Source organism: Amblyraja radiata, chromosome 3, assembly GCF_010909765.2.
Source record: "Amblyraja radiata isolate CabotCenter1 chromosome 3, sAmbRad1.1.pri, whole genome shotgun sequence".
Taxonomy (NCBI): Eukaryota; Metazoa; Chordata; class Chondrichthyes; order Rajiformes; family Rajidae; genus Amblyraja; species Amblyraja radiata.
In genome coordinates, this window is record NC_045958.1 from 93493527 (window position 1) to 93509469 (window position 15943).

The 15943-nt window shown below is 43.4% G+C and overlaps 1 protein-coding gene across 5 annotated transcripts in view; it reads right to left on the minus strand.

Annotated features, from left to right (window-relative positions):
- The window catches only part of htt (huntingtin), a 214299-nt gene that overhangs the window by 6693 nt on the left and 191663 nt on the right, over positions 1–15943 (minus strand). For all 5 annotated transcript variants that reach the window (XM_033018340.1, XM_033018344.1, XM_033018343.1 and 2 more), the window contains 5 exons: positions 14780–14935; positions 9352–9542; positions 6868–6982; positions 2513–2726; positions 1584–1689 (listed from right to left, as the gene is read on the minus strand). In XM_033018340.1, coding sequence (XP_032874231.1) covers positions 1584–1689; positions 2513–2726; positions 6868–6982; positions 9352–9542; positions 14780–14935 — 782 coding nt within the window. The remainder of the gene's footprint in view (positions 1–1583; positions 1690–2512; positions 2727–6867; positions 6983–9351; positions 9543–14779; positions 14936–15943) is intronic.

The window sequence follows — 15943 nt, forward strand, 5'->3', positions numbered from 1 at the left end:
AGATACTCTCACATCGAGACAAGCACTTGAAAAGCATCGGCTCGGAAGGCTATGAATGCAGGTTAGTACGACAAATGTAGTGAAGTACAATAGTCAGCAAGTACTAAGCGGGTTAAAGGGCCAGTTTCTATTCTGGGAAATACTTTGACGAAGAACTTTCATTGGTAACTGGCCAAAGAGTATCAATGCCAGACACATTTCCTCCCAATGGACACAGGAGCCTGGTATGTCATTGGCTTACCCACCTCCACCTGCTTTGTGTCCTGGGCTCGATCAATTACTGACTCATCAAAACAAGAAAAAAAATAATATCAGGAAAATTGTACCTATTAGAAATAAAATTCTGCTTGGCATTTGCGAGTCTGTGCAATAACTGACACACTGGTGAGAGGGTATAAAGTTGCTAAATGCAAGACTGCATCTTGATTATCATCTGAATTCTGAAGCACTTGATAAACAAAGACATTTGAATCCTTACTTTAGGTCTTTATTCCATTAAGTACCAAATACCATTCTGAACAGACATGTTTTTCAAACAAAATGAAGTGGCTTCTGTCTACTTCCAACATTAATTGTAAGAAGGAGAATCACAGAAGTCTTCACACTTCAACCTCATAATTTTCATATTCACTGAGTTTGGTACCAAATGTTACAACTCATGAAGTGCCACAATTCCCACTAACAAAGGGTCTCTGCTCCTGACTGAACACTAACATTATTTTCCCTTGGATGAATGCTCCATTTAATCTAGAAAACTCTGCTGCATTGTCCACTGTTCAATAGCCAACTTTGCATGGCAGGCACCCAGCAGCTATACACAGCCTGGTATGTTTACTCAGCCAACCTACTCGGACCTTAATACACGCTATACTGGAAACCACCAATTAGATCCAAAGAATCCCCAAAATGGCATTAAGAAAGGTGCAAATTAGAGCGGTGCACTGGGGGCAAAACTGCTTCATTCCCACAATTTACACAACACAAAAAAGATACAAAGTGTTGGAGTAATTCAGCAGGTCGAGCAGTATCTCTGGAGAACATGTTTCTCTGGAGCAACATTTTAGGTTGGGATTGAAGAAGGGTCCTGACCCGAAACATCACCAATCCATGTTCTCCAGAAATTATGCCTGAACCGTTAAGCTACTCCAGAATTTTGTGCCATTTTCTTTGTAAACCAGCATCTGCAGTTCCTTGTGTCAACACTCAGCAGTATATCATGACTCAGAGCCTTTTAGTAATCTGCCCACTTCAACGTGGAAGCAGCGGTTCATTTTGTGCTCTTCTGGGTGGGGATGCTTAGTTTATATTGTTTTATGTTATTGTATAGAATTAAGGAGCACACGCGTTTACTAAACGTCAGTGGGGAATTAAGGCTGGAACATCTAATTGTTACCCTCGGTACACAAAAATGCTGTAGAAACTCAGCGGGTGCAGCAGCATCTATGGAGCGAAGGAAATGGGTAACGTTTCGGGTCGAAACCCTTCTTCAGACTGGATGATGAAAGAAGCAATAAAAGGTCTGTATGCTGGCTTAGTCTACGAGTTAAGACTTCTCTGCAAACTGTCAGGCACAATATTCTCACCTGTCGAACAGAACAGAAACCCGCTCCATCGCTACAATGACAGACTCGCTATCGGGAGCCGTGGGGTCAGCGTCTGAACTTCGATCGGGGCTGCTCTTTTCTTTGCCTGTTTATAGTACAAAAAGAAAATTAATGCTGCAGATATTGTGTGAATAGCTCATTATTTTAGTTGTAACATTTGCAACTCTGAACTGCTATTTTATAAAACATTATTCTGGACTTTCTTTCAACACATGTTAACAGTTCTATTCCTTTTAGGATGGCAGGCATCAAGTTGATGCGTCACCCTCTTGCTGATTATTGTTTTACAGCTCCATGGGCGATATAACAATCAGCCATTGGGCAAGGATGAAGAGGGTAAAAGATTCCCTTTACGAGTGGATTTTAAAATATGCTGCCAATTTTCAAGGAAAAAAAAGATTTACTAAGTAACAGCTTCACTTCTCGTACAGATGACAACTGTAAAACATAGAAAGAGCCCATTTACCCTATCAGGCCCAATTATTCCCAATAATAACTTCCAACAATCCTGCAAGCATTTCCTTTTCAGGCAAATATTTAATTATTTTTTAAAGCTACTGTTGAATCAGATTTTCTTCATCCATTTGAGTTGCTTATTCCAGATCACAACTACCCGTTCAGTCACCACCCATCCTGACAGTGAAGGCAGTTCTTTTTTTCAACAGTAAAAAGGTTTGTGATTTTGAGCACCTTCACAGAAACCTTTCCTGAACTTCAGAGATTTGAGCCAGCAAGCTCCACTCTGGAAACATACCCACTACGTGCCAAAGGAAACAACTTTTACCCTCGAGACAAAAGTAAAACGCACTGTTCAAGAAACCAATCAACACAAAAAATGTAGCATGACTCATTTGAGATTATTGGCCAAAGGTTTATCTTTCAGGAAACAATGTGCGATTGTGCCCTACCTGTGTACATACAGGTTAACATCAGACCCAGGGCAGCCATGGCCCTGTGTGGACTGTGCATGTTCAACCGGTCCACGCTGAGTTTCACCAGGGCCTCTCCATCCAAACGTGAGAGCTGCTCCGAGAGAAGGAGTCGTTCCATTCCACGCAAGACGCAGTGATAGATGATGGAAGGGGTGGACTCCTCACTGCCAGAGACCATCACTCCACACATCTAAAATGAAGCAACAACTCATTACGTGGAAATCTATAGCTTTACCTGACACACAGACTATGCAGACTATTCCCAAAGCACAATGGTTTCACAATGAAGCATTTGTTTCTATGTGTCTTTGGAATAATCAGTAACAACAACCATTAGGTTATTGAACTTTACGAATTCCAACTAAACTCCAAACTATAAACTACCTTGATTGCACTAGTGACCTGGGGCTTTAAAAAAATCTTTGCACCATATTGTTTATTTGTTTTTATGGAATGAACTTCGTTTTGTTGTTTGTCATGTTGTCTACTGAGTACTATATTTACATATCTGTTGTGCTGGGGCAAGTAAGATTTTCATTGTTTGGTTTTGGGACATAAGACACTCTTGATAAAACACTCTTGAATCTCTTGAATAACAAAAATCAAATATAGTTACAACCAATCCTTTATGAAGAAAATAATAGAAAGTTGGGGCTGAAGCTGTTTCTTTGCCAAGATATGTATCACTCTCACCTCACAGCCACTAAATTGAGGATTTATGCCCACTGCAGAGATTATGGTAAGTACAAGACTCGAGGCCAGTCTACAGAACTCGATTATCTTCTGCAGAAACAACTCAGTTATCCAGGAACTCAAGGTGCAGGATTATTATATGCTACATTCATAAAACCTATCACTAGTTTTAACTCGTTCCTACACTTATTCCTAAAATGGGGGGATTTCAACCATGATGTCTTTACTATGTAATGTGTAGTAAGTTTAAGTACAAAAATCTGGCAGATACATGGGATATTGCCCTTCCATAACCTAACATCAGGCCCATGTGATGCTCCGAGTGTGTTACCAAATCGTCTGCGTAGAGCTGCTATCTGACTGTGCCAGAGAACAGGGTTCGATCCTGACTAAGGGTGCCGGCTGTGCGTAGTTTGTACGTTCTCCCTGTGACCGGCTGGGTTTTATCTGGTTCCCTCCCACATCTAAAAGACATGCAGGGTTATAGGTTAATTGGCTTCTGTGAATTGCCTCCAGTGTGTAGGATGCGAAACTGGGATAGTATAGAACGAGTGTACGGGAAATCGTGGACCCGGAGCGCCGAAGTGCCTGATTCTACACTGTATCCATAAACTTTAAAAAAGTGTCTAAAATTAATGTATACTCAGGATTTCAAGCAACCAGGTCTTGATAGGAACCAAATGAGGTTGTGCTCCAGCAAGCAAGGTTCAAGCAAATAAGTGACACAGCTCTCAGTAAGGCAATAAATGCAATAGATGAGGTTGGATGAGGTGCAGGTGAACCTGACGCACCTGGAAAGACTGTTTAGGTCCTTGGATGGAGTCAAGGGGGGAGGTAAAGCAACAAGTGTAGCATTTCCTGCAGTTGCAAGGGAAAGTACCAGGGGAAGGGGTGGGACGGGATGAATTGACCAGGGAGTTACGGATGGCGCGGTCTCTGCGGAAAGCCGAAAGGTGAGGAGATGGGAAGATGTGGCCAGTGGTGGGATCCCGTTGGAGATGGCGAAAATGTATGTGACGGCTGGTAGGGTGGAAGGTGAGGACAAGGGGCACTCTGCCCTTGTTACATGTGGGGGGATGGGGAGTGAGAGCAGAGTTACGGGGTATAGAAGAGACTCTGGTGAGAGCCTCATCTATAATCGATGAGGGGAACCCTCATTCCCTAAAGAATGAGGACATCTCCGATGCCCTGGTTTGGAACACCTCATCCTGGGAGCATATGCGGCGTAGACGGAAGAATTGGGAGTAGGGGATAGAGTCCTTACAGGAAGCAGGATGGGAAGAAGTGTAGTCCAGATAGCCATGGGATTTACAGTCAGTGGGTTTATAGTCGATGTCGGTCAGTAGTCTGTCACCTGCAATGGAGATAGTGAGGTCCAGAAACGGTAGGGAGATGTCGGAAATGATCCAGGTGAATTTGAATGCCGGATGGAAGTTAGTGGTGAAATGGATGAAGTCAGTGAGTTCTGCATGGGTGCAGGAGGTAGAACTAATGCAGTCGTCGATGTAGCGGGGGTAGAGTTCGGGGATAGGGACACGGTACGCCTCAAACAAGGATTGTTCAACGTACCCTACAAAGAGGCAGGTAAAGCTGGGGCCCATGCGCATGCCCATAGCTACGCCTTGGGTTTGGAGGAAATGGGAGTAGTCAAACAAAAAGTTGTTGTGGGTAAGCACCAGCTCCGCTAGGCGGAGGAGAGTATCGGTAGACGGGGATTGGTTGGTTCTGCAGTCGAGGAAGAAAGGGAGGGCTTTAAGACCCTCCTGGTGGGGGATGGAGGTGTTGAGTGACTGGACATACATGGTGAAAATGAGAGAATGGGGGCCTAGAAAATGGAAGTTATGGAGGAGACGAAGAGCGTGTGAGGTGTCTTGGACATAGATAGGGAGGAATTAGGATGGAGTCGAGGTATGTGGAAATAAGTTTGGTGGGACACGAACAAGCAGAAACAATGGGTCTGCCAGGACAGTCAGGTTTGTGGATTTTGGGGAGAAGGTAAAATCGGGCCGTGCGGGGCTGGGGAACGATGAGGTTGGGGGCTTGGGAGGGCAGGGAACCAGAAGTGATGAAGCCAGTGATAGTGTTTGAGATAATGGCCTGGTGCTCGTCTGTGGGGTCATGGTCCAAGGATAAGTAGGAGGAGGTGTCTGAGAGTTAGCGCCTGGCCTCAGCAGTAACTAAGCACGTCAGCCAGCATCGCTGGGGAAAAAATGGATAGGAGACGTTTTGGGAACGGATCCTTCTTCAGACACATAAATAAATATAGAAATAAATGTGATTAAATATGTATTCTACACACTACCTGATTATGGTAGGGAAGTGGAAGGAGAAATGAATGAGCAACTAAGAAAATTGGTTTAAAAAATGCATGACTAATTTCAACCACTATAAAAGCATGCAGCCACAAGAAGTTAGATATTCAAATCAAATAATTAAGTACCTAACATGGATGTTGTGACAGGAAACAGAAGGGCATGCTGGCAATAATATAATGAGATAATTGGGGGGGGACTAATCCAGGACACTGGATTTCAAGAAACTGAGATTAGAACTAAAAGAATAAAATTAATAAAATTGGCAAACAATTCAGAATGACGGTGGGAAACATTTACAATGGCGTTCAGAACCTTGAAAAAACCTATGCTGCTCAATGCAAAGAAACATCCAAACACTAATGATTGAACAAAGTTGCGAGGAAAAGATTACGAGTGAGAGACAGACAGGAAGTACATGAACAGTAGGGGATGGCATGGCAAGAGAGTTTACAACAGAGTAGAAATAAGAAAATACGACAAAAAGGGACTGAAATTAAATTATTTGGCAATAGAAAATAAAATTACAGTACAATATACTGGCACTAGTTAAAAGGAAAATCTTAGATTGAACTAGGATTATGAAGGGCTGGTCAGAATTAAATCATAGATTGTGATGACAAAATGCAAAAGTATTAAGTACTGTTTAAGGATTTACTGCAGAGACAGATGTTTCATGTGAAGACGATTAGAAATGATTCATCTGTGTTTGACCAAACAAAGCAAAAATATTAAACATTCAAAGTGAACATCAACTCTGACAAGTCTGTGCTGTTCCATAAGCAGCCCGGCAGTTCACTTAACCCAATGTTATCAACTTCCTTCACAAACTAAAATGCTCACTCATCATTTGCCTAGGCAAACCAACTAAAAATTGATGTATTTTTAAGGTAGAGCTTAATAAAAATTCATGTTTTTAAATGCATAATGAGGGCAAAGAGTGTATCGGATATGCAGAAACAAGGAACTGCAGATACTAGCTTACAAAAGAATACACAGAGTGCTGGAGTAATTCAGCAAGTCTGGCAGCATATTAAGAGAACATGGATAGGTAATGTTTTGGGTCAGGATCCTTCTGAAGATTCTCATTATGACTGCATGGATTGCCCCTAGGTGCTCCAGTTTCCTCCCATATTCTGAAGACGTGCGTTTTGATGGGCTCTTTGGCTGCTGTAAATTATGTGGGTGGTATCTGGAGAGAGGTGAGAGGAATGAGGGAGAATGACATGGGATTAGTCTAAAGATAGGGGCTTGATGGTCGTCATGTCCTCGATGGGGTGAAGGGCCCGTTTCATACTATATCTCTCCACAATTCTGTAATAGTACCTGTATTATGCCTGCAGTAAATTCATGCCCCACATCAAGCAGGTAGTTCTCAATCAGGTAAAAGGCCGTTGCACACATCACCAACACATGCTGCTGATTGTGGATGTTGACACAGCTACAAAAGAAACAGATGAATATTAGCACAGCAAATGGCCAGGTGCAGTGCACAATTCTTCACAGCAACAAAATATTAGTTGCTCCTCTAATACTTGCAATACTGTCACCGGGAAAGCATCTCAAATTCTCCTGCTATTGCCGCCAAGATGCAAGAGTTAAGGCGAATAGAGGTTTGTCTATTCTCAAATTTAGGTGTAGTCTTGACGTCCTGACCAGTTGCAACAATGCGATGACCAGTGAGTGTGGCAAACCCATGACACAAGGGGAATGAATTAAAAGCACAAGCAGGTTGTATTACTTCACCATCAGATACGTTAGCTCAGTTGAAGTTATTTGTAGCAGTTTACCAAAATATAATCTATCCTGATTTTTATTAAATAAAAATCGAAGGTAGACAAAAATGCTGGAGAAACTCAGCGGGTGAGGCAGCATCTATGGAGCGAAGGAAGAAGGGTCTCGACCCGAAACGTTGCCTCCATTCTTCGCTCCATAGATGCTGCCTCACCCGCTGAGTTTCTCCAGCATTGTCTACCTTCGATTTTCCAGCATCTGCAGTTCCTTCTTAAATAAAAACAAGAAATCATTTGAACACAGGTCTCCCCTGGTTAGCAAACTTTCACTTGATGATTCTTTGCTCCGATGAAGGGTTTTATTTGATTTAATGTGCTGCTTCACAAAGATTTCATTTGCTATAAACTGAACACACTGGACATTGTCTTTCAAACACAGGTCTGCAAAACCAGTGACATTTAACATTTCTTCTGATTGTGTTAATGGGAAGGAGTCGTAGAAACAAACAAGTTATTTAAAATGAAAAGCATTTCATCATCTGAGCTCTTTCATGCAGCCACAATGGCCACTGGACGAATAAATCTCAGCCTGACAAAACAAGCGTGCTTAGTTTCCCATTACAGGGAGGAGGTTGAATGAGTTTCAAAATTGTTTTCTTACCACCCATGGCGATTGGTATCTCTGGCAAAAAGCTTTGGGTTCACGGCATATTCCACCACATAATGTTTCACATAAAAAAGGGCTCTGAGGAACCTAACCCATTCCAACCGATGACAGAATGTGTGAGAAGGAACTGCAGATGCTGGTTTAAATCGAAGATAGACACAAAAAACTGGAGATAGACACAAAAAGCTGGAGTCTGAAGAAGGGTCTCGACCCAAAACGTCACCCATTCCTTCTTTCCAGAGATGCTGCCTGTCCCGCTGAGTTACTCCAGCTTTTTGTGTCTATCCCATGACATTGTGCTGAACCGTCAGGGATGTCAGAGGAGGGAGAAGGAATCGAAGTTTTGATTGTCAATAATCTTTTAGCAAACTGCAAGAAACAACAACTCTCTCTAACTCTCTCTCCACAGATTCTATCTGATCTATCTGAGTATTTTAATGATTTTCTGCTTTAGTTTCAGATTTCCACCATCCATATTATTTAGGCATTATACTGCAAGTTAAAGATCAAAGTGTCCGACTTAGAAAATGTTATACATCAATGGTTGCAATGGGTATGGGTATGTTCAAAAATTGTGAAGTTGCAACTGCAATTTTTGCCTTTATATTATTTAAGACAATTAAACAACTTAAGCACTGGCAACCGAGCAAATGTTCCAATTAAACTTGGAAACTATAATTACAGTATAGCTGTTCAAGGAATCTACAGAATTAATTGGTAAGGAACCATAGAATATTTTCCTTTCGGAAATGGCAAAACCTTAATAATGAGATTCAAACTTCTTGTGAGAATTCTTGTAGATTTTTGGAGGAGAATACAACATTTGGCTGAGGGTGCACGTGGGAGACAAGCCGATTCGATGTCAGCAGAGAAAGATAACACTAGACTAAACAGCTTTCAAAGCTTTCCAGCACAAGGGTTTACTCATGCTGAGGACACAAAGTGCTGGAGTAACTCAGTGGCTCAAGTAGCATCTCTGGAGGACATGGATAGATTACGTTCCAGGTCGGTACCCTTCTTCAAACTGGAAACTCCTTCACTCATGCTATGAATGGACCTACTGTACAGCAACTAATGGAGATTGTATCCTTTAACAAATAGTCAATTATTATTGTCTAGCACAACTATTCTTACATAAAGATATGTATCCTAGATGTTATGCTATAAAATGCAATGACAAAGCTGATAGTTTGAAAATATTTCAACTATTTGGCTCAAAATGGAAGCACAAAATAACTGACAGCATCTCTCAATGATGGAAGTTCAATCCCCTCTACATCTTCTAAACACCTTACAGCCATCACACTTGGGGATGTTGTTACCCACACACCGAGGAAGCTTCCTTGATGCATTAAAAGGTCATATGCAACCCACCCAATATTCAATAACAGTTTGAGCGCTCTCCCTTACTGTGCTATTCCACGCAGGTTGGACAACAAATAGTCACAGATGGTTGGGATGAGCTGCTTGGCTGTCTCATCCAACAGGTCACACTCCAGGATGTAGAGGATGCCGTGTAGTGCACCTATCCGAGATGGCATGTGAGTGCTCCGCATGGTGGTCTCCAACAAGCGACTGATTGGCTCTGCGATGGCCTTGTCCTACAAAACACAATCGGGGTTTAGTTTAGTTTAAAGATTCAGTGTGGAAACAGGCCCTTCGGCGCACCGGGTGTGCGCCAACCAGCGATCACCCGTTCACACTAGTTCTATGTTATCCCACATCCAACACACTAGGGACAATTTACAGAAGTCAATTAACCTGCAAATCTGCACGTCTTTGGGATGTGGGAGGAAATTGGAGCACCCAGAAAAACCCACATGGTCATGGGTAGAACGTACAAACTCCGTACATACAACACCTGAAGTCAGGATTGAATCTGAGTCTCGGGTGCTGAGACGCCGTAACTCAGCCACTGCACCAACGTGCCACCCCTTTGAAGATCAGGGGTACCGTGCTTACCCCATGACTGAATCTTTATAACCATTAGGTAGGGGGCGCTGCAGTGGCAGCAGCCTGTCAGCAGCGCGTTAGTTTTTTCCCCCATCTTTTTTATTTTTTTTAGTGTTTTAAAGTATGTTTTTGATGTTCTCGGTGTGTTTTGTGTGGGGGGGTAAGGGGGAAACCGCTTCGGCCGCCTCCTCCACGGAGAGGCGACTTTTTCCAGGTCGCCTCCCCCGTGGCCTAACAGCAAGGATCGGCGCGGCCTTTCCCGGAGACGCGCCCTGGGCTTCAGCGGCAGGCGCAGCGTGGACTCTCGGCGTGGAGCGGGTGAGCCCTCGCTGGGGCTCACTGGAGGGAAGCGCTCTGTTTCGCTGGCCCGGGGCAGCCGGCAGCCTGAAGCCGCGGTCTGCACAGCTCCAGCTGGCGCGGCGTCTACATATATATCGTAGGGGACCCGGGGGAAGAAGGAGCCATCACGGCCGACCCGCGGCCAACTTCAACCGCGGGTCCGGCATGGACTTACCATCACCCCTGGAGGGGAGCTTCGACCATCGGCCCTGCGGTCTGTGGTGCTTCTGGCTGCAGCGCGGCGGGAACCTTAAATCTTCGACCGCCGGCCTGCGGCCTACACCAGCCTGAAGCCGCGGTCTCTGGTGGGGAAGAGCCGATCCTGGACTTACCTTGCCTTTGACTTTGTCCCTTACCATCTGGACGCCCGCAGCAACGGCTGCGGAGGGTGGAGGTCCCGACCACGGGGGAAAATGGAGGAGGTCTGGCCAAGTTCTGTGCCTTCCACCACAGTGATGAATGTTGTAGTGGATGTTTGTGTTACATTTTTATTGTGGTTGTGTGTTCTTTATTATTGTACCGCTGCTGACAACCCAAAATTCCACCGACCCTGGTTGTGTGGCAATAAATTCTATCAATCAATCAATCAATTCTGGCCCAAATATCCCATTTTCCTCAATGCAACGTGGCAGAAGCTGCAAAACCAACAAATTTCACATTGTTGGAGTCAGATGTGTGAAGAAAACCAGTGCTTGACATGAACAAACTACCCCCTATGGATAATTATGCACAAATGGATGTTCAATGCCCTCCATAATGTTTGGAACAAAGATATTTTTATTTATTTGGTTAAAGTGCACATTGTCATATTTTAATAAAGGCCATTTTTATACATTTTGGTTTCACCATGTAGAAATTTCAGTTGTGTTTATACATAGTCCCCCCATTTCCAGGGCACCATAATGTTTGGGACACATGGCTTCACAGGTGTTTGTAATTGCTCAGGTGTGCAATAATTGCCTCCTTAATGCAGGTATAAGAGAGCTCTCAGCACCTAGTCTTTCCATCACCTTTGGAAACTTTTATTACTGTTTATATACATGAGGACCAAAGTTGTGCAAATGAAAGTCAAAGAAGCCATTAAGAGTGAGAAAGAAGAATAAAACTGTTAGAGACATTAGCCAAACCTTAGGCTTACCAAAATCAACTGTTTGGAACATCATTAATGTAGATTGGTTATTTCCTACTAGTCAATTGTAGTGCTTGCTAGTAGTGACTCCGCATAATATGCATTTTATATTAACAAGAGATTGCCTACGCCAGTCAGTATGAGTAGCTGCTAGGAAATGTAATGTCCTGCAGTTCGATGCTGTAAGTAGATATAATAAACATGTGTTGTATTTTGATATGTTTTAGACTCGAATCATTACATGATGTCAGAAGTGGGATTGAGTTTGAGCTGAATGTCTTTGGCTTGGTCTAGTACTTTCTTCAGATTGGCGTCATGTTCAGCCAGGTCGAGTCCGTAGACGAGAATGTCATCAACAATGGTGGCGCATGGATATTCAGCAAACAATTTTTCCATAGTACGCTGGAAGATTTCGTTGGTGGAGTTGATGCCAAAGGCCATTCTTAGAAATTTGTATCGGCCGAAGGGGGTGCCGAACTTAGTAAGATTGGACGAGTCTGGGTCCAGTGGAATGTGCCAAAACGAGCTTTTGGCATCCAGAACGGAGAATACTGATGCGCTGCTTATTCGAGCAGCAACTTCCTCTACTGTTCGCATAGGGTAGTGCGGGTGATTGATAGCATTGTTAAGATCTCTGGGGTTTGTGCAGATACGGATCTCCTCCTTGTTTTTTTTTTTGTAGCGACCACCATGGTGGAAACCCAGTCAGATGGGTCTGTAACTTCAGCAATAACACCCATGGAGACTATCCGTTTGAGTCCATTGTGAACTCTATCACGTATAGCGGAGCACTATGTGATGCTCGGACAACAGGAGTGACGTTGGGATCGACAACAATGTGGTATTTGAGGGGCAACTTGCCAAGCTTGTCGTTAAACAGATCTTTGTATTGTATCTGTTGAGTGGGTCCGTCAGCGAGAAAGAGTTGATGGACAGCGCGGCCAAAGTATACCAACATAAAACTTTAAGGGATGGGGCAGCTTGTCTATGGTGCACTTTAAATTAGTTTGTGCAAGTGGGTGTAGAACATCTTCCCCATACGCCCGAAGTGTGGCCGAAGCCTTTTCAATACGTTCAGCATTACGAATTTTTTTAAACTCTGATAACGAGATGACTTTGCATTTGGCGCCCATAACAACCTGAGCGATCAAGGGTCTGTTATTCACAGACATGGCTACCTCAGGGTCAAGTTGCTCGTTAGACGAAGGGAGGAGAGAGTGGATGGCAGAGCTGGTATCTGTACTTTCTGAGAGCTGAGCAGGGGATGGCAAGCCAGGCTCTTGGAATTCGTTATCAGCAAGCTCATGTTGTAACAGGTACAGACTTGTCCTTGGAGCTGGTTGAGTCGCACGGGAACGGCAGAATCTAGCAAAGTGGTTTAATTTCTTGCAGATTTTACCATAAGCAATACAGAACTGTCGACCTGTAGCATGAAAATAGTTGCAATTTTGACATCGAACAGCAGATCCTCTCTGCTGCCAAGCAGGAGAGGGTTGGGAGCGGCTGTTACGGGAGGAGGTGTCTGTAAGATTGACACTATACTGCGAACGCTGAACGGAGGGCACAGACTTAGTGTCTGATGTTATCTCCGCAATCCGACAGGCCTGCTCTGCTTGATTAAGGGTTAGGTCAGTGTTACGAAGCAGTTCATCCCTTAACTTGCTATCAAGCATGCCTCCAACAATCTTATCACGTATGAGTTCATCACACAGATCACAAAATTGGCAGCATGCAGCCATGTGTTTTAAGCCGCTGATGAAACGTTCAATCGGTTCATCAATCTGTTGCATTCGAGCATAAAACTTGGTTCGTTCAATAATGTAGTTCGAGGGCAGGTCACACAACTGTCTGAACTTTGCAAGCAAGACTGCAGGGTCATCAATCGTCCCTGCAGGCACTAGGACCTGTCCATTAGCATCTAAAACGGCAGGCGCAAATGTGAAATTGTTGGCATGATTCATTGCCTCAGGACCCGCTAAGTTGAGCAATACGGAAGCACGCACATCAGGGGGGTCGTTGCGATGAACGATGCGAACATATTGAGTGTAGTCACACTCGAAAGGACGCCAGCATTCAGCAATGTCAGAGTCAAAGATCAGAGGACTAGGACAGCGAGACAATTAAGAAGAAAGAGAGCACTGGTGAGCTTCCTAATCGCAAAGGGACTGGCAGGCCAAGGAAGACCTACACAGCTGATGACAGAAGAATTCTCTCTATAATAAAGAAAAACCCCCAAACACCTGTCCGACAGATCAGAAACACTCTTCAGGAGTCAGGTGTGGCTTTGTCAACGTCCACTGTCCGCAGAAGACTTCATGAACAGAAATACAGAGGCTACATTGCAAAACCACTGGTTAGCCACAAATATAGGATGGCCGGGTTACAGTTTGCCAAAAAGTACTTAAAAGAGCAACCACAGTCCTGGAAAAAGGTCTTGTGGACAGATGAGACGAAGATTAACTTATATCAGAGTGATGGCAAGAGCAAAGTTTGGAGGAGAGAAGGAATTGCCCAAGATCCAAAGCATGCCACCTCATCTGTGAAACACGGTGGTGGGGATGTTAAGACCTGGGCATGTATGGCTGCTGAAGGTACTGGCTCACTTATTTTCATTGATGATACAACTGCTGATGGTAGTAGCACAATGAATTCTGAAGTGTATAGACACATCCTATCTGCTCAAGTTCAAATAAATGCCTCAAAACTCATTGGCTGGCAGTTCATTCTACAGCAAGACAATGATCCCAAACATACTGCTAAAGCAACAAAGGAGTTTTTCAAAGCTAAAAAATGGTCAATTCTTGAGTGGCCAAGTCAATCACCCGATCTGAACCCAATTGAGCATGCCTTTTATATGCTGAAGAGAAAACTGAAGGGGATTAGCCCCCCAAAAAAGCATAAGCTAAAGATGGCCGCAATACAGGCCTGGCAGAGCATCACCAGAGAAGACACCCAGCAACTGGTGATGTCCATGAATTGCAGACTTCAAGCAGTCATTGCATGCAAAGGATATTCAACAAAATACTAAACATGACTACTTTCATTTACATGACATTGCTGTGTCCCAAACATTATGGTGCCCTGAAATGGGGGGGACTATGTATAAACACTGCTGTAATTTCTACATGGTGAAACCAAAATGTATAAAAATGGCCTTTATTAAAATCTGACAATGTGTACTTTAACGACGTGCGATTTTTTTTCTATTACAAATCTCAAATTGTGGAGTACAGATGCAAATAAATCAATTATGGGTCTTCATCCCAAACATTATGGAGGGCACTGTACATGGGCCATATACAAGTAAGCATGGATGTAAGATAGTGCATTGTAGACATAATCCTGGGGGCGAGTTTGAGAGAAACTTCAGCATATTCCCAGTTTTCGATTCAGAGGTTATTTTTCCCTTTCCCTTACCATGCCCAGAACTGCTGCTGCTTTGCAGATGGCAGGTACCAGATACTGATTTAGAATCTCGTCTTCTGCTGGATGGATCTTCTGAAGCTCCGTCAAAGTGTTGTACATCATCTCAAACTGTGTCCTCTCGGTAAACAGATCCGAGACCGCCAAAAGCTGCAATGGAAAGGCACAGTTCAATGCGAGTGGGAGAAATCTTCCTGAAAGGAGTAATTACCTTTAGTTTAGTTTATTATGTGTACAGTGAAAAGCCTTTTTGTCATATGTTATCCATTCAGCTGAAAGACTATACATGATTACATTCAAGCTGTCCAAAGTGCACAGATACATGATAAAGGAAATAACAGTTATGCAAGATAAATTCCAGTAACATCTGATTAAAGATAGTCTGAGGGTCTCCAATGGGGTAGATAGTAGGTCAGGACCTCTCTCTAGTTGGTGATAGGATGGTTCAGTTGCCTGATACACTGTAAATTCTCAGCAGGAATATATACAAATGTGTTGGAGGATCTCAGTGGGTCAGGCAGCTCCTGAGGAGGGAAACGGACAGACGATGTTTCAGATCAGGATCCTCCTTCAAACTGGTCACGACCCGAAAAGTCCTTCATCCATTTCCTTCCACAGATGCTGCCTGATCCACCGAGTTCCTCCAGCACTTTGTGTTTTGCTCAAGATTCCAGCAGCTGCAGTCTATTATGTCCCCAAATATATCAGGCTGCTACTGAAACCTACAGCGGAAGGAAAAAGAAAAAGATGGTAAAAATGAGAAGGACCCAAGGAAATAATTAGCATGGGCAAAGTCTATACCTTGACAAGACAGAGGTGCGTGCTAAATATGTTAGAAATGAGTACCAAACTGACACAAGTAGTTGTTGTTCTAAGTCGTATAATGGACAGCCAAATGAATTGTGTTGGAAACTCACTGGAATAGTTGCATGAATCCCAATATAGAACAAAGAACATTAACTTGCATTTACACATTTAATTTAACACAGCAAAATATTCCTAGATGCAGGGTTTACAAGATAAAAATCACACTGAGTCATTAAGGACATATTAGTCCTGATGGCCAAAGACAATGAATGTAGTCCTCAAGGAAATTCTGGAGGAGGAGAGGGGGATGTAAATGTCTTATTGACATTAAAAATGCACGACCAGCAAATG